Raw genomic sequence first — 23,167 nt, 5'->3', positions numbered from 1 at the left:
AGAACAATATGTATCACTTTACAATAAGATCTCATTAGTTAATGTTAAGTAAAAAAAATTAAGTATGAAAATAAATCGCATATTAACTCGCTGATTTCACGGAGCCGTTATTTTGAAATCGAAAGCGAGGCTCCGGTGGGAAGAAAACCGGAAGTGTCGCCTTTAATCACAGGAGAGTCGTGAATGCCATGGCGTATTGTTGTGTTTAATGATGTTGTGTCAATTCTAAAACTGTACATACATTTCTTTCATACTTTAGACTATATACAGTGAAATTCATTTATAAATAAAATATTTTTTTATATATATAATCAGAGAATGTCTAATAGGAAGAGAATTGGCACTCTCTGCTTACTTCCGGTTTCTGGACTGGCTGCAGTAACACGTCTCTGTCCATGCGGGGGCGCTCGCAGGCGAGTGCAGAATGAATGGAGGTCTATGGTGAAATACCCCTCAAAATCCACTTTTCTCAGGATATAATTTTTTGTCTAGTAATTTGAATGTTGTATTCGAAAGGAGATGCAAAGAAATTACACATTGCTGGGTGTTAGATTTTTTAGAGTCACTTATTTGCTTTAAAAAGTCTTTTAAAATGTCAATGACGTCAGAATGCTGACGTCATTAGCAGAATGCTAGCGTGTTATGGGCAACAACAACTCAACCTGTAAGAAATCGAAAAGAAATAAGTACTCGTTCATTCAACTTTTGACCTATAACCCATGTTGAACTTGCAAAACCTACAATAAAATCTGAGATTTCTCAACGGGAATCGGGTGAAAGAGACACATTTAGCCGTCTAGCCCCATAGACTCCCATTCAGTCTGCACTCGCCCGCGATCACCTCCAGTGGAATTCTAATGGAACTGCAACCAAGATCGATACAATGGGGCTAATAGGAAGTGCCAAGGCTCTCCGTAGACGGGCTCTGATATAATTCAGAATGTAAAAAACGAAGCAGGAATGAACTATATACATATCCTATGGATATTAACATCCAATAGTGTAAATCGCGGCAGCAGCTTCAGGTTGGTAGTCCAAGGCATTGTTGTTTATCTTTACTTCCGGGGTTCTTCCCACCGGAGCCTCACTTTCGATTTCAAAATGGCGGCTGCGTGAAATCAGCGTATTCAGTGCTGCGATGAACACATAAAAATCTGAATGGCTGTTTAAAATTCTGTTCGGAAACAGAAAGTAGCACAGCTGCTTTGTTTACGGGGTAACCGGGGTAACAGCTGCATTTCTGCTGTTCCATCAGCGCCATCTGCCTGTCAGAGAGTGGAAGTGCATTTCCGCCATGCGCTGCTCATGTGTGTCGGGCTTGTTTATATCAGAGTGCGCAGCATAAGGAGGTATTGTGCATGTTAACGAGTTTATGGGAAACGTATTTTTAAAATGCATTAAAATAAATCGGAATAATTCATTATATATAATTATTCACAGTATTTTGAAGTGCCCACAATAACAATATTGTGCATGTTCATTATCGTGGTATATCGTATTACCGTATACCGGCACATGTCTACTACACAATGTAGTTGTGGTCTGACTAACTGCGCCAAAAAATATATATTCAATAGACCAACACAGATATGATTGTATATACATTAAATTGGTTTAAAGGGATAGTTCACCCAAAAATAACAATTGTGTCAATATTTATTCATCCTCATGTTCCAAACCCATATGCGGTTACTTTTCCAACGGAACACAAAATAGAAATGTTAGGATCTTTACACATAATTTGCCATACAACAGCAACTAGGAGGAGTCAAGCTTTAAAAACAAACAACAGCAACAACAACGAAACACCACAAATGTATCATAGTCCATAAAAATGATCAAATCTAGGTATGTTACTATTCAATTTGACAAATAAAAAACTGAATAAACAAAATTGTATCTTACCTGATTAAGGTGGAAACTTGATTTGTTAGGCTCCCATTGTTATTGTGGCAAAAGACTAACATTTCCTGTTACTCTAATCCCACCCCCCCAAAAAAACATTTTAAATTAAAACTGGATTATATTAACTGAGATTTACAATTACTCCTGTTAAAGGCAAATATTCCATCTTGTAGTTTTGGTAAACAATCCATGCGTCACTTATGGTTTTCTAATAATCTTCATGTTAAACTGTCAGTATCAACACTGAACCTGAGCAACAAACAGCTCCAGCTCTCTCTCTCTCTCTCTCTCTCTCTCTCTCCCCCCCCCCCCCCCTCTCTCTCTCCCTCTCCCTCTCCCTCTCTCTCTCTCTCTCTCTCTCTCTCTCTCTCTCTCCTCTCCCTCTCTCTCTCTCTCTCTCTCTCCCCATCCCTCCCCCTCCCCTCTCTCTCTCTCTCTCTCTCTCTCTCTCTCTCTCTCTCTCTCTCTCTCTCTCTTTCTCTCTCTCTCTCTCCCTCCCCTCTCCCTCTCTCTCTCTCTCTCTCTCTCTCTCTCTCTCTCTCTCTCTCTCTCTCTCTCTCCCTCTCAGTGTGTTGCTGCTGTAACCAAACCCAACTCTTTCCAGGTTGCTACAGTGTGTTCTCTTGTGAGTATAAGGCTCATACTCAAGGGAACTACACAGAAATGTGTTGTCGCACTAAGTTTTCTATCCTATAAAATGTTGTAATGATCCATATTTAATGGGTTAGTTCACCCAAAAATGAAAATTCTGTCATCAATTACTCACCCTCACGTCGTTCCAAACCCGTAAGACTTTCGTTCATCTTAAGAACACAAACGAAGATATTTTTGATGAAATCTGAGAGCTTTCTGTCCCTCCATTGACAGATACACAACTACCACTTTGTCACTTCATAAAATTCATAAACCGTGATCGTAAAACTAATCCATATGAATTGAGCTGTTTGGTCCGAATTTTCTGAAGAGACTTGGTCGCATTTTGATGAACATTTAATTTAGGTATGAATTATTTTCACATATAAAGATTAATCAGTTCATACATCAGTTGTAGTAAATGGAAGCTCTATCATGTTCGCTTGACGTGCGAAATTCTTTTTGTTGAGCTGCTGTTTATGTTTGTTGATCAATGTTTAAATGTGAATAAAAGCTAATCTGTTCATATAAAGTCTAAAGTCTTGATCAAGTCTCTTCAGAAAATTTGGACAAAACCGCTCAATTCATATGGAGTACTTTTATGATCTTGAAGCGTCAAAGTGGTAGTTGTGTATCTGTCAATGGAGGGACAGAAAGCTCTCAGATTTCATTAAAAATATCTTCATTTGTGTTCCGAACATGAACAAAAGTCGTACGGGTTTGGAACGACACGAGGGTGAGTAATATTGACAGAATTTTGGGTGAACTATCCCTTTAAGGCTGTCAATCTTCGTTTAATTCATTTCTGTTTGTTTAACATGTTTTCTCATAGAACATTCATGTTGCAAAAGCATTAGTAACATTAGAAATGTATTTTTCATTATGCCTGGTGTTGCACACATACTCATTTGTGTGAGTTTTTATACTTGCAGGACTGGCAGAGGCATGAGCTTGCTGGGGTGTCTCCGTCCTACAGCAGGTGTGTAAGTAAAGCGCTGTTTTATTGAAACATTTGACCTTTCTTCTCCAGTTACACTGATAAAAATGATTTTGTGGTGAAGTAAATACGAAAGAAAAAAACAAAACAATTTACATGAAAAAGTTAGTTCAGGCAAGAACTAAAAAAACGAAGTAAATTCTATATTAGTACTCAATTCAAGCATGTAGAAATGAAAGCGTAAATATCAACGTTATAAAATGACTCAACTTTTCTGATACTGGTGTTCCCATCATGCATTGGGCCTTGAATAATTAATAAGGTTGACTTTTCACTGTTTTCCAGCTGTATTTACACTGTTTTATCATTGCTTTTGTGGTTAGGATTAGTAACTTGCCATTTTGTGACATTTGGAGTTCATTTTCTACTCAAAATGACACATTCAAACACAAAAACGATCCATCAAATGTTACCGTCATGTATTGTCTACCAAGTTTTGAGGTCTCTGTGTTCACTTAACTCATAACTTGAGAAATGTTGATATGGTGTCTCACACAATATCAATTGTATTAGTCACTTAGATGTTTCTAAGTAAAGCATATACTTTAAAAGTGTGGTTTAATTCAGTGCTATGTTGTCTGAGTGAAATGTATTGCAAAGGAAACTTCAACTAAAGAGATATTACTCAACCTTTTACTAGCCAAGTTAAAATTACTTATTTTCTTTGTTACTTTCACTTAACTTGGTTAAGTAGAGTTTACTTAATTCCATATGTGTGTGTGAAATATACTTAAAAAATATTCGTGCAAAAACTTGCCAAAGAAAAATTAAGTAATTTTTACTTATTGTTTTTTAGTTGTGATCCTCATGGCCGCTCGGTCGAACACACGGGACAGCAAACTCTTCCTTTTGATTTAGTTTTAACAGAATGTGTCCTGTTGTTAAAGCTTAAAAGCCAAATGAAAACAGGACTGAACGAATGAATGAAGGCACACCAAGTAAATATTGTTTGATAAATAATACTAATACTTTTTCTATATGGGAATTAATTTAATATTTTCTTCCAGTTTTTTAATGAGATTTTCAAAAAAACAAAATCACTCCAAACTCATTTGTATTCTAATACAATTCATGTATTTTAGTACCTTTAGCAATAGGTGCTACTAATATAGACACGTATACTTTCTTTTAAAGAGGTATTAAAATAATGTTTCCGAAAAACATTGGCCTTAAACAAAAGAAAATACTAGTAAGAGGAGAGAGATTAAAAAATATGTGAATAAATATTGCAGTGTAGAGGACAAGAAATGAATTCATACAAAGGCTGGTTCAAAATGGATAATAGCAAAGCATGACAATTATAATTGATGATAATTATGAGACTTAAGTGATTGTTTTAGCACCTGTAAAAATTCTGAAGAGACACATTTGAGAATATTTCATGCATATATATATGCATAACTCTTTAAAACAATTGTTCTGCTTGATGAATGAAACAGAGGGGACATTATGTTCAAATTCATGAAATGTGTCTGTATATTTTACATTTATTTATTCCTTCACAGGTGATCACAGAAGATCACAGATAAAAATTTTCCCTCCGCCACATTTGAGATATATAGCACAGCAGTTTGTACAACTTTAGAAGATCCCAACGTGTTTAGAATAAAAATATTCAACTAGAATTGTGTGTATAAAGTACATTCAGAATGTTTGACCAATGCGTCAAAATAGAAAAACATTCACACATAACATCTGTGAACAGGACACACAATCAACATCATTTTCTTAGAATAAAGTCCAGTCATTTTTTTTTTTTTACATTTCACAGAAATAGAATAAAATAAACGATCGTATGAATCAGTAGACTGGTTTCTAATGAAATCTAAATTGAAAACATTCATCGTGTCATTGTCTTTGACTTTGCAAGTACAGCCTACGTTTAACACATTTGCTTTTTACAGACATGAGGTTTTGTTCTGGGATTTAACTTTAGACAACAACAAAAAAAAAAAACTAAAATTATATTAAGATATCATTGCCACAGAAATCATTTCATCTGGAGGCGTTTGTTTTATTTCTATGATACTCATGATGACTTTAAGATCATTTCAATCCCCGCTGATGACTATGTACCGTACGTGGTTAATGACTCATCCAAAGTTCATTGCCTGTCGCCCACAGGCGGGTTGCGTGCGCAGTTCCAGCGGACCCTGGCGGTCAGAGCGGGTAGTGCGGCACGCTGATATGCTGGTGGAACGCGCCGTGATGCGCGCCGTACAGCAGCTCCGTGGACGCGCCGCTCAGGCCCGTGCACAGCGGCTCGTGGTTACTCAAGACCGTGGACAGATATTTAGCCTCTTCTGTGAGTCTCTTCACCTCTTTCCTGAGCGCTGCGTTTTCCTTCTCCAAATTTTCACTCTCCTACATCACAGAGAGAAAACAAAAGATATTGATTTAAGCATTTTCTGAAGAATATTGAAGCAAGTAGCCTATTCATTCAACAGGACATGAATTTTGAGTTGCGTCCTCTAGAGGTCCTCAAAGTTACAAACACCGCAGAATTAGCACACACTATCCTATTAATCATGGATTACACTCATTTCTGACGCATTTATGAGCTTTTCATAATACTGTTAGTAATCCTGAGTATTGAGTATTCAAGATTTCATGCTGTACATTCACGGTAAAGGGATAGTTCACCAAAAAATGAAAATTTTGTCATCATTTACTCACCCTTTTGTTGTTTCAAACCTGTATGAGTTTATTTCTTCTGTTGAACACAAAATAAGATATTTTAAAGAATATTAGTTAGTAACCAGACAGTTGACAACACCCATTGATTTTAATAGTAGGAAAAAATAAAAGGTGCCGTCAACTTTTTGGTTACCAACATTCTTCAAAATATCTTATTTTGTGTTCAACAGAAGAATTAAACTCATACAGGTTTGAAACAACTTGAGGGTGAGAAAATTAATTTTGGGGTGAACTGTCCCTTTAATGAGGTAAGAACTGTTTGGTTTATGGTTGGTTGTCAATGGGTGTTTGATGCTACTATTTAGGGTCAACGGGGGACCTTGTTAAATGATGTTAACTTAAGGTTTAGCATATCATGTATAATATTTATAAAATGCTCAAAAGTCAAGTCATTTTTGTTTGTATTGCAGTTTTAACAATGCTTCAAAACAGCCCTAATGAAAACCCCCCTACAGATGAGGAGGAATCCAAGACTCAACTGCATTGTCCTCTGCCAGGCACACATCTACATAAATGTCCACAGGTACATTTTTAACAAGCTACATGTCTAATAATAGAGGGCTAGAAATGAGGGCTAGATGATAGCGTGCATATGTTTATTGGCCATTATTTTTAGTTCGTTTAGGGGGTCATGAAGGTTCCCGCTCAGCGACGTCACCGGCCTGTGATCTGCAACTCGACTATCCGCTCCGATGCCTTCCAGTCACTAGGGTAAAACCCCTCTGACAAGCGTCATTCAACTTTATCTGCCCACGGCCTATAGCGACACCTTACCAGAAATGATAACTGAACACTCCCCTTTGACGGCCCACGTTTCTCAGGCAGGCCTCAACCAAAAAACACACAAACGAAAAAGAAGACACTACAGGAAACGTGTCATACGGAGGGAAATTTCAGCTTCCTGTTTATCAAGCATAGCCGTGAAGAGTGAAACCACATACTACACTGAACACAGTGAGTCTCCCTTACACAGAACTGAGTTAATGACTTTCCTCTGTGACATATTCAACTGAATTTTTTTTATTATTTCATATCTTTAGATTACTATAATGAATCTTAGATTAGTTTCAATTAATCTGTAATATCAACATGATGCTGCTCTGGATACTAACACTGCATGCCTCTCATTTAAAAAAAAACTGAAATGGCAAGAAAACCAGATTTAAAACTATTGGGTTTTTCTCTGGTTTTGATGATAAAACACAAACAGATGCACACAAGACATGCACACCAGTGTTGTTATTGTTAACGAAAATATTAAAAATAGTTTTCGTTAATTGAAGTAAAGCCGAGGTAAAATCAAATTGATGAAAAACCTAAATAAATAAGAAATGAAAATTAGAACTGTTGCCTTGGCAATTAACATTGAAATAAATTAGTACTAAAATTACTAAAACTAAACCTGAAAATAAATGAATGCTAAAGAGATAATAATAATAATATCATTTTAGAAATTAAACAAAAAAAGTATGAAAACTGAAAATATAAAAATAAAGGATCATTTCAAATAATAATAAATATTAGAGCCATTACTCGATAAAAGTTTGAGGTGTTTACACATCAGGATATCAAGCATTATCGGTGTAAACACTAAGTATTCACATCTGCTGATGTGTGACCTGTGTGTGCATTTCTCAAAAGCTGTAAAACCTCAAAATCGAAATGATATGCGGTTCCTGTTAAGTGGTATGTTCCTGTCGGGACAGCGTCTCCCACTTTGCGTTTAACCGGTTGAGTTCAGGGGAACTCACATGAGGTCTGTGTGTGTGTGTGTGTGTGCTATCAGATAACTGTTACTGAGAATTACAGCGGGGGCTGTCAGGACTGACAGCAGGTCAACTAGCTAATCAAACCGATCTCTTGCTGAGAGAAAACTGCTACTGAGTTCACTTTGATATCCGCATTTTTTCTGTGAATCAGACCAGATCTCATTCTCAAGCAGAATCCCTTCAGTAGATTCACACCAATCACTAGTGTATAGAAGCTTATTTAAAGGTATAGTTCACTCAAAAAATGAAAATACAGGTTCATGTTGTTTTGGCTGAGGGATGGATGTGTGCCACTGAGTTGTGGTAGTGCAGCCCTTATTAGATTAGATTAGATTAGAAAAACTTTATTGTCTGTCACAAGTGACAGAAATTTGTCTTTGACAAGGCAGGCTCAGATAACATAAAAACACTCAAAACAATTTAGCTACATTAACTATACAGACATGTGCAAAATGCAAAAATGTGATGTGTTCTATATATGATTGTTCAGTGTAGTAATGGCCGTGGGAATAAAAGAATTGAGAATTAGAGAAACCCGGTCTAGACCCTTCTGTCCTTTAACATTTTCGTCCTATTTCTAAACTTCCTTTCATGGCAGAATTCCTAGAAAATGTTGTATTTTGACCATGGAAACTGTGTTGGTCTTGTCTTAGACCTGAGTGTGGCGTTCGACACGCTGGATTGTGTCCTTTTGTTAGAGCGCCTTGAGCGGTGTGTGGCGGGGTAAAAGGATTAGCCATATGTTGGTTCTGTTTAGGGATGCGTCGATATGAAAATTTTGGCCGATAACTGATATATTGGCATATAAATCTAAATCCAAATTTTTATATCATTTTGAAGAGCCTGATTACAAAAACAAGTCTCACCATTAAAAGTCATGTCCCAAGCACACGATTATAAAGTTCTCATCATAATTGTATGTAGCCTATATGACAGATTTGCGCTGTACATGTTGCACTTAACTGTATTTATCTTTATCTTTATGTATTGCTTGATCATATTTCAAGCAATTCAAAACCATCATGGAAAACAGTGTGCATCTGAAGCGTCTCAGATGAAGGAATAATCCATTATTTATCTGCTTTAATATATCGGCCAGATTTTCTCATCAGGCCGATACCGATATGATGGCCGATATATCGTGCATCCCTAGTTCTGCTCTTACCTGAGGGTGGGACATTTGCGGTAAAGATTGGGAATCATTATTCTTCTGCTGCTCTTGTAACTTATGGGGTACCTCAGGGCTCTGTTTTAGGGCCGTTACCTTTTTTCCTTTACATGATTCTGCTGGTTTAAAAAATATGGCATTTCATATCATAGTTATGCAGATGATATGGAGCCGTATATCATCTTTTAAAGCAGGAAGTAATGTGTCTGCTGGATTGCCTTGAGGAGGTGAAAAAGTATGTTGTGTTTGCCAGTACAGAGTATGGGGCGGTTTTCAACCTGTTTAAAAAGTCATGCCACTAACTTAGGCGTAATTTTGCTTTAAATGCTTTAAAAATAAATAAATCAATGATTGATTGATTGATTGATTGATTATCTCCTCTCAGCCATATCTATCATATCATTTATCTCACATTTTCATCTGCTCATTTTCAAACTTAGCGTGCCATGTTTGATGTCTCACAGTTCTCATAACTAAACGTGACGCAGCATTTGAATGTGCGGAAACGTGAATGAAAATATCTTGTTTTGTGTTCCAGACAGTCAGGCGTGGAACGACATGAGCGTGAGTAAATGATGACGGAGCTTTCGTTTTTGGAAGGACTGTACTTTTAAATCATAGAGTTTGGAGGATCTATTCTTGTTGTTGATGTATTGATGTAAAGATGAGCATAACTGCACTGGGTCTGTTCTTGTGAGTCCTTAGAACACCATGTGCAGGCTATCAGAGGAGAGAAAGGACATGAGTAATACCAGAGGGAAACACCCATATAAGACAGTCACACAGATGCTGAATGAAAGTGATAGAGGGTTTTGGATTTGAGTAAGAGCCAAATACAATCCAAACGGTTTGATAACTGTTAGACAGGCGTGTGCCCGGGTTAAGAGCACAGTCATTGAATGTACGGATGCAAAGCATCACAATTCTGTTAGCAGACCTAGAATAAGTCACGCAGATTTGAGGATTGTTGTTGTTGTTTTCTTGATAAATTACAGAGAATTTACTAGGTGCCGCTAGCTGAGCGGTTCACCCACGCCATGTAATTAATGCCAGAATCTGAAGCAAACAAGACCAGAGCCACAACAAGTGTGAAGCACGACAGAAGCCATGACGCATCACCACATGGTCAGTAAAGCTTCATGTAAATACAGAGCCGATCAGCATAACGCCTGTAACACAGCTGGACGCTCTTCTCCTCTTGGATTTGTCATCATTTTATTTTCGGTTTTCTTGAAATGTTTGTTTGTTTTTCCTAAAAATCTATTTTTTGTCTTCCTAAACCTTTTTAGGGTCTGTCTGCCCAGCTAAAGCCGCAGCCACACTACACTTTGAGCATGTGAAATGCCAACGGACACTGCAACGGTTGCACAATGACATCATGCGGCGTCTGTGGCATATCAATCTTCAATTGGTCACGCATCTGTACGTGATACGAATTCGCAGGTCAGAGTTCAACATACTTTAACATTGGAACGCAGCGAAATGCAAAACTTCTTTGCTTGTGCTTGCATTTCCTGTCTCCTGCATTTGTATTCATATGAATGGAAGTCAATGGAACGAAAAGTGTAGTGTGAACGAACGGTGAGCAGTGAACTTCCCCAACGTTCTGGCAAGGTTCTCTCAAAGTTATGAACAAACATTCTTCCAGTAATGTCAATAGAATGTTAGTTCAAAGTTATCTGCTCTTTAATAATGTTCTCAAAACGTTAGAATGTAAACATCATCTATAAATCACTCATGGAATGTTTTTTTTTTTAAATGATACTACTCGTTTCAGAATGTTCCGAAAACATTCAAAAGTAACGTTTTGTTTTGCAATTTGGAATGTTCACATAACCAAGAAAATAATGAACGTTCAGAAAATATTCATAAATAGGCTAATGTTATCATTAGCCTACTTAATGGGAACGTTAGCAAAACGTTCTTAGAACATGTTTTTGTTATCTTCTGACTGTTCAGATGTCACAGTTTGCTGCACGAAACAATGCATTGCATGTCTGTTTTGTTGCAGAGCTGCTTATACGAGTCAATTAGAACGTGTTTGTGTGGAAATGAATGCATCAGGTGTGTATGTTTGAAAGTTCTCACCAGGTGCAGACTGTCGGCTTTCTGCGTCTGTCTCATTCGGCTCTTCTGCGCCGCGATACGGTTCTTTTCTCTCCTCATGACTTTCCTTACGTCATCCGACGAACCCTAAAGATCAGCACACAAGAGTTCATGCGTATGTCAGCACAAAAACACAACTTTAAAGTTAATGTGAATGGCATTTGCAACACATTTTACTAGATGCTTTTCGTCATGATAGAATGGACCGCCACACATTTCCGGCTGAAGGTCCAGAGCTTGTTCCCGTATCCCAATGGAAATGTTTTTTAATTTCAAATCGTATTATTATTTGCAATTTTTGGTGTAACTTCTATAATATCAATGTCAAGTGGCATTACATCACTGTGTTGAATATTGGCAAGAATCTAGCCTAAAAATGACTGTTGGTTAACATTATTTTCCATGTCTGCACAGCCTACTGCAGGTGATATCAGCCGAAAAGGAAAGTTGTTTCAGGGATATTATATTTGTATGAAAATGACATGCACCAATTAATTTTACACAATAAGACCAAGAACATTTTTCTCCATCAGTGTTATTTTAGTATTATTTATATACTATTATAGAATTATTTATGAATATTTTGAATTAGCTTTTATTTTTATGTTTTCCGTTTTCTTTTAACTGTAGTAATTTTGTTTTGTGCTTTTGTCATTTAATAAAAAAAATAAAAATAAATAAAAATTCTAAATAGCTTTAATTCATTTTAATTTCCATTTCAGTATTAGTAATTTGGTCTAATTTTGGTCTAAATTGAACTTTTTCATCTAACATTTATATTTAATTTTTATTTCAATTACTAAAAAACTATTTTTAATGGTTTAAGTTTTAGTTAACAATAACGATAACACTGTTCTCCATTAAACATATATTTTTTAAACTTTTGATAATCCACCTCCAGGTCTGCACGTTTATCACATGTGGTAGACAGGTGACATTTTCAAAGATAGAAGGCAATCTTTTCCCACAACCCCTGTTTGCAATGACGTTCTTTTCTGAACCCACAAGAATCAGTGACTTTTTCCATATGACAAATTCACCAGAAAAAGAGACCCTCCTCGAGAAAATGTGTGTGTGTGTGCAATGTCTATGAGTAGCTCAGTTTCAGGTGAATTTAGGATGGCATTTGCTGTCATCCAGCTGTTTCATGATGAAAGTAGATTTATCAATGAAGCATTTAGCCGCAGTTTACAAAGCTTTAAAGTATTTGCAATGAATCAATTGGTACTTATTTTTAGTAAATGTGCCAAGTCAGTTCAAAGTGTCCAAACACTGTGGCCACTGCATTTGCATGCATAAGGCATGTAACCAAAACATGATTTGCACTGTTGCTATGTCTGAATCATGTACTCTCGGTGATAAACATCTCTATCGTCCGTCGTGGTTGGAGAGGATGTAGTGGCCGTTGAAGTAGATCACCTCTGCTCGTATGGCCTCGAGCCATCTTTAACGGCAGTTTCACAATCACTAACATTCTGTCAAACTCTCTCTCTCGCTGCATGAAGCTGTGTGCAACTCAGTAGTTCTAGTCGGTTGCTCAACACTAAAGCTGATTACCTTTATAAATGTTGACAAAGCATTTCAGGGTTACTGTAGTATGTGTTTGGACTGAAGGTTCATACCACCACCAGCCTCATGACTTCCATTCAACACAATCATAATCTTTCATACACACATGTGCAAACCATAGAAACATGCTAGCTAGCACTCTTACTCACAGACACAATTGGAAATGCATGTGAAATCTACAGTACTATACGTGTTTAGATGTCAATCATTTCATATTTAACTTAATATTTAAGTTTTGTACATGTTATATGCCATCTGGTTAGATGCATGTTGCATCATTTATTTCAACATTAACTAATTAGAGTTAAAATGTTTATAATTTTTTTTAATTATATATTTAATTATATATATATATATATATATATATATATATATATATATATATATATAGTGTATAATTGTATTTTGTCTTTTGTATTTTTTATCTTATTTATATATTTCTTTAATTAATTATTATTTGTAATATAATTCAAATGTTTATATAATTTTAACTGCAAAATACATAAAAATATAATAAAATGAATAAAAAACAAATAATATTCATTATTATCATATATCCTGTATGTTTGTATTTCTAATATACTTAAATAAAAAATCAATTTATTTATATTGCTTATCATAAAAGTAATAAATAATGTAAATAAAGTAATGTTTTAAATGCATTCCCAGATGCATGGTGCTGGTTAAGCCTCTCTTACCTGTCTGTTGCCCGGTGAGGGTGATTTGGTGTAGCTGGTGTCGTTATTGTCAGAGCCCTGAGCCATGCCACTTCAGTCCCTGTGAAACCTTTGACCTCCTTCAGAGTCTGTCTTCTGCTGGTGTCTTTCTCTCAGCCTGTGTATCTGTCTGTCTGTCTCAGTCTATGTGAGACTGCATGTGTTCAGAGGAGAGACGTGAACTGATGGTGGTCCACTGACGAATGAGTAGAGACGGCAGCACTCGCACGCTTTCTTTCTCGCTCTGCTTCACTCCTCCTCTCTCTCGCCCTGCCTAATTAGCGACGTGTGATGTGGTCGTAGATAGAAAACCTCTACTGCACTAGACTGGAAGTCACATGGTTCCTGGAAACTTTGCATAAAGAGTCTTATTCGCAGCAGAGCTGATGAAGCTTCACAAACAGGACAGACTGTCAGAGTATCACATCATCTCCACATGCATGCATGGTTATTGGCCTCAGAAAGTATTTTGGAAACTTAAGCAACACTTGAAAATGAGAATGGCATTGCATTAGATAAGAAAAAACATATGAAATAAAGTGCCATTTACATTAAAGAATGATTAGCACAAGCATATTTTTCACATATATGTGAAAATATTCATATTTTGCTCACAAAAAGAGGATGGTTGGGTTTTAAATGCTAATACAATAGATGAAAATGCTGAAAATAAAATATATTGTGTGACTTTATGTTAGTGAAACATTAGTTTAACTGACTACATGCATCCATTAAAAACACAAGCTGTTAAAAAATGATGTTTAGTGTCCAAATATTGTTTGGAGCCACTATAATATCTATTTAACTTCCTCTGCGTTATATTTAACTCTATCTGAGTTGAATTAACACTGCCAAGTCTGCTGTGTAGTAGTGTTGGCAGACAGCATTCCTACCGTCTTTGTGTGTGACATTGAGATACAGAGAAGGACAGAGTGATGGGTCTCATTTCTAAACTCATCAGTGGTGTTTACCAAGTTAAGCATCAGTATTCCTATTGCTCATGCTGAGGGTTAGTGATTTGAGCAAACCTATAACACTAAGTGTCACTGCTTAACACACAGACATGAATGATTTCTCATAAGGTCAGTGTTTTAAGAACACCCTAACAACCACATGCTAAAAATACTAGCATCATAGTGTCGGGGTTTTGTCACGTTCATGTCTTGTTCTGTTTCGTTTCGTGTTCATATTTTTTATTCTCACCATTTGCCTGAGTTTTAGTTCATTATTAGTTGTCATGGTTTCCAATCAGTTCTCACCTGTTCCCTGTTCCGTTAATGATCTTCCTCTGTGTATTTAAGCCCGGTTTCTTTTGTTCATTGTCTTGCGTTAAAGGTTGTGGTGCTGTGCTTGAAGTGGCACGGAAGAGGAGAATATGGACGCGGTCATAGCTAGGGAAAAGAGGAATGCCAATTTTGCGAATAGAGCTTGAGGTAAGAAGTTTTAGCGCCATGTCGCATTGATCAATACGCCATTTCACATTGCATTTTTAATGGCTAGTCGACGTAGGTCGTAGCAGCGAACACACTGTGAGATAATCATGCTACATTTCTGACACTGTCAGGTTTACACTGTCAAGCTCCTCTTATCCTTCCCTCAGAAAATGAATGAAAATATGACTCGATCAGCTGCCGAGCTCGTGAATCAGTGTATCGTGTACATGAATCTGGGCACTGATATTATTTGTTATGCCATTTAAACCAGTTGCTTTGTTACATATCCTTACAACATTCAGCCAAATATTAATTATAAATGTTAGCTACCTGTCTAGCAATGTGTTTTAATGCTGACATATAAGAAAAATCTTTTCAAATCTTCTATCGCGTGTCATTATTGAGTTGGCTCGTGCGTATTGTTACGTTCCTGTGCACTGAAAGGATTTCGCGATTGAGCCATCCCTTAAAATGGCCGACTAGGGAGCTGATTAAGCATATTATATTTGACTTTATTTTATTTGACTTCTGTTTCATTTTATTTGTTAAATAATACTTTAATAGTTTCACCACTCAAACTATATGAGCAAAATAAAAATATTTGAATTCCTTTGTTTAATAATACTTTGCACTTTTGCTATTACATCACTCATTTCACATGTATTGCACTGCACATGCAGTTATGTAATCAGTTTTGCTTTGCCTTGCCAGTAATTAATTGAAAGACTCTGAATTGCCAGAGAAAGGCAGAGCGAGAGAGAGAGAGTGTGAGAGAGAGGGAGTGAGAGGTGCTTCCCCTTCTGATCTGGACTGTTTCTGCAGGTGTGCACTTATACATTGTATCACTTAAGCTCAAAAATTCCATCTGACTTCACCCTCCACATTACCATAAGATGAACGCCGCCAGAATTTCTTAAGCAGCAGATTTTCATAAACTCTGTTGATGACAGATCTCCCACCAGAAGTCCGCTAGCAATCCAGTGGCACCAAAAACAGAGCAGTTACTGTCAGTGATGCAAATGACACCCAGTGCCAAGCAGTGAAAGCCGAGATCTTCACATGTTTAGAGAGATTTCCCCAAAATGACACCGAAATTTAAACAAAACCAGCCTCAGCATTTCTTGTTTTCCTCAGCGAAAGAAACCTGGAATTTCTGAGCTTTAGCAATCATATAGCATCTATACAGCGGCTGATGTAAACTGTGAAGGAGAAGACAGAAGTGTTTTGATCGTGTTTGCTAATGCTTTTATCACCATTAATATTGCTCATTGCAATTAAACTGCTCAATTCAGAAGAGGACATTCGTGTTAGCACTTTTATAAGCGATAAGACTTAAAAGGCCAGATTTACTAACAGCTTGTGCCAGCTCAAACACTCTTTTGTCATTAAAAAAAACACTGTCAGGATTTACTAAAGGCACGCAGTGAAAAATGAACGCTGAAAAAGGCGTGAACAGGGTTATTTTTGCGGCTGACATTATTGCATATGCATTTGTAGGAGTTTCCCATTCAGAGGCTAAATTTATGGGAGGAGAGTTTTTAGATGAATCATGCAAGATGAATTACAAAAGTTTGCGCTCGTCAATTTACTGGTATTCACAATATTATTTACCGCCCCCCCTGCTTTACTGCTCTTGCTAGATTGCATTGGTCATTATAGAAATGATGCGGCTGCGTCTGTGTTCTTTCATTTGCGTGTCGACAGTAGATCACGTGCTGAACTTTCCACTCCCATCTGCGCTTTTATACGCTAATTTGCCCTGTTTAGTAAATCTGGCCCCACAGACTGATAAAGCGGCTAAGAAAAGATTGGGTTGATCTCTTTTGATTTGGGCCAGATGCTTAGCAACACCCTAGCAACCACTCTGAACACCATAGCAATGGTTTAAATACTAGATAAGTTGTCAGACCAACTGCATGTTTTGCATGGCTAGAGATGATCATTCCTTCAAAAATATAGTTTATAAATGTGAAAAAATAGCATATTTACATTAATATTTATTCGTTTGGCAGACACTTTTATCCAAATCAACTTGCACATATATAGGATATAGTTTCTATATGTTTGTGAAATTAAGACCAGATCATATCATACAATTTTGCTATACAGTTCTGTTCAAATGTTTGGGGTCAGAAGTCTCTCATGCTCACCAAGGCTGAATTTATTTGATCACAAATACAGTAAAAACTGTAATATTGTGAAATATCATTACAATTTAAAATAGCTGTTTTCTTTCCTGAATATATTTGAAATGTAATTTATTCCTGTGAGTTTTCAGCATCATTACTCCAGTCTTCAGTGTCACATGATCCTTCAGAAATCATTCAAATATGATGATTATAAGTGTTGAAAACAGTTGTTGCATTTTTTCTGTGATGCATTTCATGATTCTTTGATGAATAGAAAGTTCAAAAGGACAGCATTTATTTTTTGTAGCATTATGAATGTCTTTACTGTCACTTTTGATCAATTTAATGCATCCTTGATGGGGAGAAAAAACTTACTAATTTCTTTCAAAACAACAACTCAAAAAAATCGTACTGACCCTTAACTGTAGTGTTTGCATTTCTAGTTGCATTCCTGGTTGTGTTGTCATTTGCTGAGCGTGTAGGATGCGACAGGAACAGATCTGAAGGGAACGGATGCACTCAGATGAGAATCTGAGGATGATGTCTGTCTAGTGATCAGAATTCAGTGCAAGGCCTTGTGAAGAAGCTCTGACTGATTCGTGATTTGTGTGTGTGTGTGTAGGTGGAGTATATCCAGTAAGCGCAACACAATAGCAAAATATCCATTCACATCTCTGTGGCTTCTCATCTTACTCATACACACTGCCCAAAAATATGCAATGACTTCAGACGATTAGGCGTTAAATGTGTTCGGTAACGACTTTCCCACACTGATCACTGCGCTAACAGAGAGATCCGATCCGATCCAAGGTCCATTCAAAAGCAGACAGAAGTGCAGTTTGTTTTCACTGCATCACTTTGATTTCACTTTAAACTTATAGGCCATTAAAGGAATATTTCTCCCAAGCAAGAAAATGTAGAATTTACTCACCATTATATTTCTTTTGAATATATATATATATATATATATACAGTTCTGTCATGACAAGTCTCTGAGAGTTTGGCATGGTAATGGATAGGACAATGTTAGGACTATACCCAGCAAGCAATAGCCGTCATTTCACTGTCTAGGTTAACTATAGACCTGATATAGTCTGGCTATGAGTGACCCACGTCTTGCCTAAATAACCTTGAATTTGGTTGCATGTCGTTTTTGCCAAAATAAGTTGCGAGATGTATGATATTCCATCATGTAAGCAATGTGCATTTTCATTTCTTTGTTATCTGATGACTAGTTTATTCTTGGGCTATGGTTTAGACTTCTATTAAATCTTCACTGACTGCCCAAATTTTGCCTTGTTTTAGCCTAGACTGGGCTGTGTTTGGATGGCTATTAGACGTCTTTTAAATGCAAAATTGCTTGATGGGCTCAGGATTTACTAAAATGAACGCTGAAAAGGCGTGAACAGGGTTATTTTTGTGGCTGACCTTATTTCCATATGCATTTGTAGGAGTTTCCCATTCAGAGGCTAAATTTATGGGAGGAGAGTTTTTAAATGAATCATGCAAGATGATTTACTAAGGTTTGCGCTCGTCAATTTACTGGTATTGCGCCATTATTTACCACCCAAAAAAAGCACGTCTTAAACCATACGCTAGTTTGCGCTGCTCTTGGTAGATTGCGTTGGTCATTATAGAAATGATGCGGCTGCGTCTGTGTTCTTTCATTTGCGTGTCGTCAGTAGATCACGCACTGAAGCTTCCACTCCCATCTGCGCTTTTATGAAATTGTGTTCTCACGCTAATGTGCCCTGTTTAGTAAATCTGGCCCTTGGTCTTTGCAGACTAGATCTGCTGCTGCTGCTGCTGCTTTTAATGGTTAGAGAGTCAGACTGGTGGTAACCCAAAGGTTGTGGGTTCGATTCTTAATACCGGCAGGAAAATGTTGCTTGGGAAGTGAATCAACAGCGCTCTCTTCCACCCTCAATACCCACGGCTGAGGTGCCTTTGAGCAAGACACCTAAACCCAATCACTCCCTGGGTGCCGCAGTGAATGGCTGTCCACTGTTTCGGGTGTGTGTGTTCACTACTCACTGCTCCTAATGTGTGTGCACTAACTTGGATGGGTTAAATGCAGAGGACAAATTGACTCTTTGCAGGGAGTTTGATTGACAGGCGATCTGACCAATCATAATCCGTCATCCGCCATTTTTGTCCGACAAAGAAGTCAGGAGAGTTAGATTAACGTCGGTGGACTTGAACTTTAGAAACGGAGTGTACTGACGTCTTTCCGCGGTTAAAACAACATTCCTTCTTATGTTCATTCATGTTTATTTGATGCTATAAATGAACTAGAAGGAAGAGATGATCGGTTCACGAGCAGCTTTAAGAGGCTCTACAGCGATCTGTCAGACACATCAAAGTGCCACAAAACGGTATTTAATTTTATAAGTATTTAAATTCCTTTAAAAAAAATGACCAAATTTGAAAGTTGAGACTTTGTTTCATATCAAAAGTAACCTGGTCTGTCCTGTCTGTCAGCGCGTTGTCAGTGTCCTCTCTGCTCCGCCATGTATTTTTCACTGTGTGAGAACCAGGGGGGTAATCTTTCAGAAAACACTGAAGCTTCCCCGGGCGCCGCCATTGATTAGCGGACCCTCACCTGCTGTTAGCATTCCATTGACTCCCATTCATTTTGGCGTCACTTTGACAGCGAATAACTTTACATCTGAGGCGTTTAAAGACTCCATTTGTCCATTATTTATTTCTAAAGAAACACGAAAATGTATAAAAGGCTCCATTACCTTGTATCTTACGTTATGGCCCCGTAGAAGCAGTTTTTGTAAAAATAGGCTAACGATTGCGTCATAACCACGCGACTCTGTCGCACAGTAGAGAGATTACCGTATGGACAGGAGGAGAAGCTCATGGCAATCGGGGGAACGTGGAGGCAAAATGACAAAATAATTAATCAGAATACTTAGCAAAAGTTTCTCTTGCTCCTAGCTCATGGACACCTCCTACTCTCGCTCTCCGTCTCTGCAAGATTCGGAAGGGAATGATTCAGATTTCTCTTGGCACAGCTACTAGAAGACAGACGGGTTGCTCACGTCACATCTACGTCGTCAAGCTCAGTTTGAGTCTGCGCAGTCGCTCGACCATCAGGAAGTGAGAGCTTCTAATTGACTTCACTTTTCTCCGTTGAATCCAATGGGGTCGCATGTGCGAGTGACTTGAGCGCTTGAAAACAGTCCACGTGTCTTTCCACGCTCACGGCCAGAGTATACTTTGAAAAGCTCACACTCAACTGTGCACAAGACGGAGCCGAACACATGAATTACCCATAGCAGATCTACACAGGTGGAGCTGGGGGAGGTGGAGGGTTTCTGAAAGCGCGCTGTAAACTGCTACAGCAAATGCTGACCACGTGTTTGAAGGTTGAGCAGCGAGCTCATTGGCTACTGATACAGCAGGAACCAATCAGCTGTGAGAACAATGTGATTGCAAGCAGACTGAGTTAATGACCTATCAGCCTGTCAGAGTTTCATGACAGAACTTTATATTTTTTTAAGCAGTTACGATGAATCAGCTGCACAAAGATACTTAATACATGCATAGCATAATATATGCATTATATATATATACATATATATAAATGTGAAACAAATAAAAGTGAGGCTGTGAGTGTAGGTTATACTAATGTCATAATCAATTTTCAAAACCTCTTAACCTTAACCTTTAAACTGGAATTTTAAGGATACTTTTAAACTTTTAATATTTTGTCACCAACAACCAGGCAGAGAAAAGCTCAACCCACTGAACATGCTTTTTTCCATCACAGCCTAATTTTCATTCAAGTCCAAATATGTGTTTATATGACTAAGGTCCTTTGCAATGATTTGTCATGAAAACTCATGGATGATTAAACAAACATGATTAGAAACCTTTGGTGTCGAGTTTAGACAGCCATTCTTTAGAATATCAGTTAAATATCAGAGCTGAGCACTTACCCAAAATTCACACTGATTACCAGTGCTTTTCCAGAACAGATTCCCACATGGGTTTGAGATGTTCTGGGAAAAAAGAGGGGAATTTTTTTTCCTACATTATATGATTCAAAATATGAAAAATGTAAAAGATGATGAACGACTAACTTCATTCATTCATTAATCGATGAGTGTTGGAACAGACATCAGAAGCTCATTGAGTGTTTACATTTACTCTGCTTATTGTACAAATAAAATATTGTCTTAAAACTTTTGATGCTTGATTAAAAGACTTAAATATTAAAATGCTGAACAGCCTGCCGAAATGCAGAACAAGAAAATGAAAAGCTGAATTCTTAAGTACAACAAATATTGACATGCTGAAATATTAAATTACTGAATAACCTACTGAAATAAAGAAAAAAAATATTTAAACAGTGACATGCTGAAATAAACGAGAACACTGAAATAACCTGAAAAAATGAAAAATAAAAATAGAAAAATGCAGTATTCAAATACTGACTAAAATAAATGAGAACTCCGAGAAAATTTAATTGCTAAATAACAACCAATTGTCACACTGAAATATTAAATTACTCAATAATTGAAAATAAGCACTGCAAGCTGACATTAAATAAATATGAATGCACTGAAATACTAAAAACAAAAATTGTGTCATACTGAAATATTATTTTACTGTATAACCTACAGAATAATGGAAAACAATGCAAATAAATATACATTTAAACACTGACATTAAAATAAACATGAATACACTGAAATATATAAAAAAATATATATTGTCATACTGCAATATTAAATTACTGAATAACCTACTGACTATTGGAAAATAAAATGCAAAAATTGGAATATTTAAACACTGACATGCTGACATTAAATAAGAAGAAACTAAAAACAAATATTGGCATGCTGAAATTACTGAATAATGGAAAATAATAAAATGGAGAATTTTTTTTTAAACAACTGCATGCAGAAATAATAGTAAAGCTCTGAAATGTAAAAAAAATGAAATACTAAATACAAATGATATAAATAACAAATGACTGAATAACCTACGGAAATACTGACAATGAAAGGCAAATAAATATCAAAACACGGAGTTGCAGAAATACTGACCACTGAAAAATGTAAATACTGACCACTGAAAACTAAATAAAGATTAAGGTAAAGTGATATTAGATGCATTATTGACCTCCGCTTAGAAACGCAGTTTTTAGGTCATTGCGGTCGCTCTCATGAGTGATTTGGAGCTGTTTGTGTTGAAATCACACAGTTCCTGAGGTAGCACTCAGTGGCACTCAACCAACATTTTTTTCTCTCTCTCATGTGCTCGCAGAAACAGGGTGAGGAGCAGATTCTGACAACCGCCCACGTGAGAAACATGTTCTGCCAAAAAGACGCATTTTTAAAAGGCTGGAACTGCTAAGCAGAAGGTCAGACATTTGATCAAAGCAGCTTTCAGAGCGAGCGAGTCTGAAGCCAGACCTCAGGAAAGCTGATCAACCCAATTCTGACGTGACAAAAAGTACTAAAGACAGAAAATGAACAAACAACAAGCAAGCAAGCAGCCCACTCAACCCGCCTTAGCGAAATGATGAGAATATAAGTGAAAACTACAAATGCATGCAAACTTTAAGACAAACATTTAGATTTACACCATAAACGCATCTGAACGCATTGTGGTTGTCAAATAGTTGTGTCATAAGTGTCCAAATACACTGCACTATGTATGATAGTAGAAAACTGTTAAATTGACAATTCTGAAAGGAGAAATAAACAGGATTAATGGGAAACATAGATGTAAGTCAAAGGAAACCTCAGTGGAAATAATCTTGTTTTTGTCATGTAAATTTCTCTGACAACATCTAATTTCCACAAACAGAGTTTTTCTGAAAAACAATGAAAGTGAAAGAGGAAAAAAAGAAAAGAAAAAAAAAAGAAAGGGATGCATGCATCAAATGTACAAAATTTTGAATAATAAAATAATATCAAATCAATCCAACCATCCATTCTCCAAACCGCATATCCTGATGCCGGAGCTTAATAATGTAATTAGAAAATTAGAAAAAATAAAATAAAATTTTAAATAAGATTTTTT

At 36.9% G+C, this 23,167-nt stretch overlaps 2 protein-coding genes across 3 annotated transcripts; one reads left to right on the top strand and one right to left on the bottom strand.

Moving 5' to 3' along the window:
- Nucleotides 1-4,333: 4,333 nt before the first annotated feature.
- On the bottom strand, nucleotides 4,334-13,830 carry batf (basic leucine zipper transcription factor, ATF-like). Its single transcript, XM_079887967.1, has 3 exons — nucleotides 13,543-13,830; nucleotides 11,258-11,362; nucleotides 4,334-5,899 (listed from the first exon to the last, which is right to left on the bottom strand). Exons 1-3 carry the CDS (start codon nucleotides 13,606-13,608, stop codon nucleotides 5,696-5,698), a joined length of 375 nt encoding a protein of 124 aa, XP_079744093.1. The 5' UTR covers nucleotides 13,609-13,830; the 3' UTR covers nucleotides 4,334-5,695.
- On the top strand, nucleotides 5,764-22,776 carry LOC307168234 (uncharacterized protein). 2 transcript variants are annotated; one of them, XM_079887966.1, is made up of 7 exons: nucleotides 5,764-5,840; nucleotides 6,665-6,755; nucleotides 6,849-6,943; nucleotides 7,054-7,186; nucleotides 10,459-10,612; nucleotides 14,896-14,993; nucleotides 22,406-22,776. In XM_079887966.1, the coding sequence occupies exons 2-6, from the start codon at nucleotides 6,746-6,748 to the stop codon at nucleotides 14,912-14,914; spliced, it is 411 nt and encodes a 136-aa protein (XP_079744092.1). In that variant the 5' UTR covers nucleotides 5,764-5,840; nucleotides 6,665-6,745; the 3' UTR covers nucleotides 14,915-14,993; nucleotides 22,406-22,776. The 2 variants fall into 2 exon arrangements, 1 of the variants encoding a protein (XP_079744092.1); XR_013822907.1 differs by lacking the exons at nucleotides 10,459-10,612; nucleotides 14,896-14,993.
- The last annotated feature ends 391 nt before the right edge of the window (nucleotides 22,777-23,167 follow it).

The sequence above is a fragment of the Squalius cephalus genome (assembly GCF_949319135.1).
Source record: "Squalius cephalus genome assembly, chromosome: 12".
In the NCBI taxonomy this organism is placed as follows: domain Eukaryota; kingdom Metazoa; phylum Chordata; class Actinopteri; order Cypriniformes; family Leuciscidae; genus Squalius; species Squalius cephalus.
This window is presented reverse-complemented; position numbering and strand designations above follow the sequence as displayed.

Excerpts from the sequence above, each read along its gene's own strand:
- LOC307168234 (XM_079887966.1), top strand. Across the intron at positions 6,944-7,053 it reads GATGCCTTCCAGTCACTAGG|GCAGGCCTCAACCAAAAAAC; the intron begins GTAAAACCCCTC and ends CACGTTTCTCAG. Across the intron at positions 7,187-10,458 it reads CACATACTACACTGAACACA|GGTCTGTCTGCCCAGCTAAA; the intron begins GTGAGTCTCCCT and ends AAACCTTTTTAG.
- batf (XM_079887967.1), bottom strand. The coding sequence starts at position 13,608 with ATGGCTCAGGGCTCTGACAATAACGACACCAGCTACACCAAATCACCC. Across the intron at positions 11,363-13,542 it reads CCTCACCGGGCAACAGACAG|GGTTCGTCGGATGACGTAAG; the intron begins GTAAGAGAGGCT and ends GCTGATCTTTAG. Across the intron at positions 5,900-11,257 it reads AAGCCGACAGTCTGCACCTG|GAGAGTGAAAATTTGGAGAA; the intron begins GTGAGAACTTTC and ends TCTGTGATGTAG.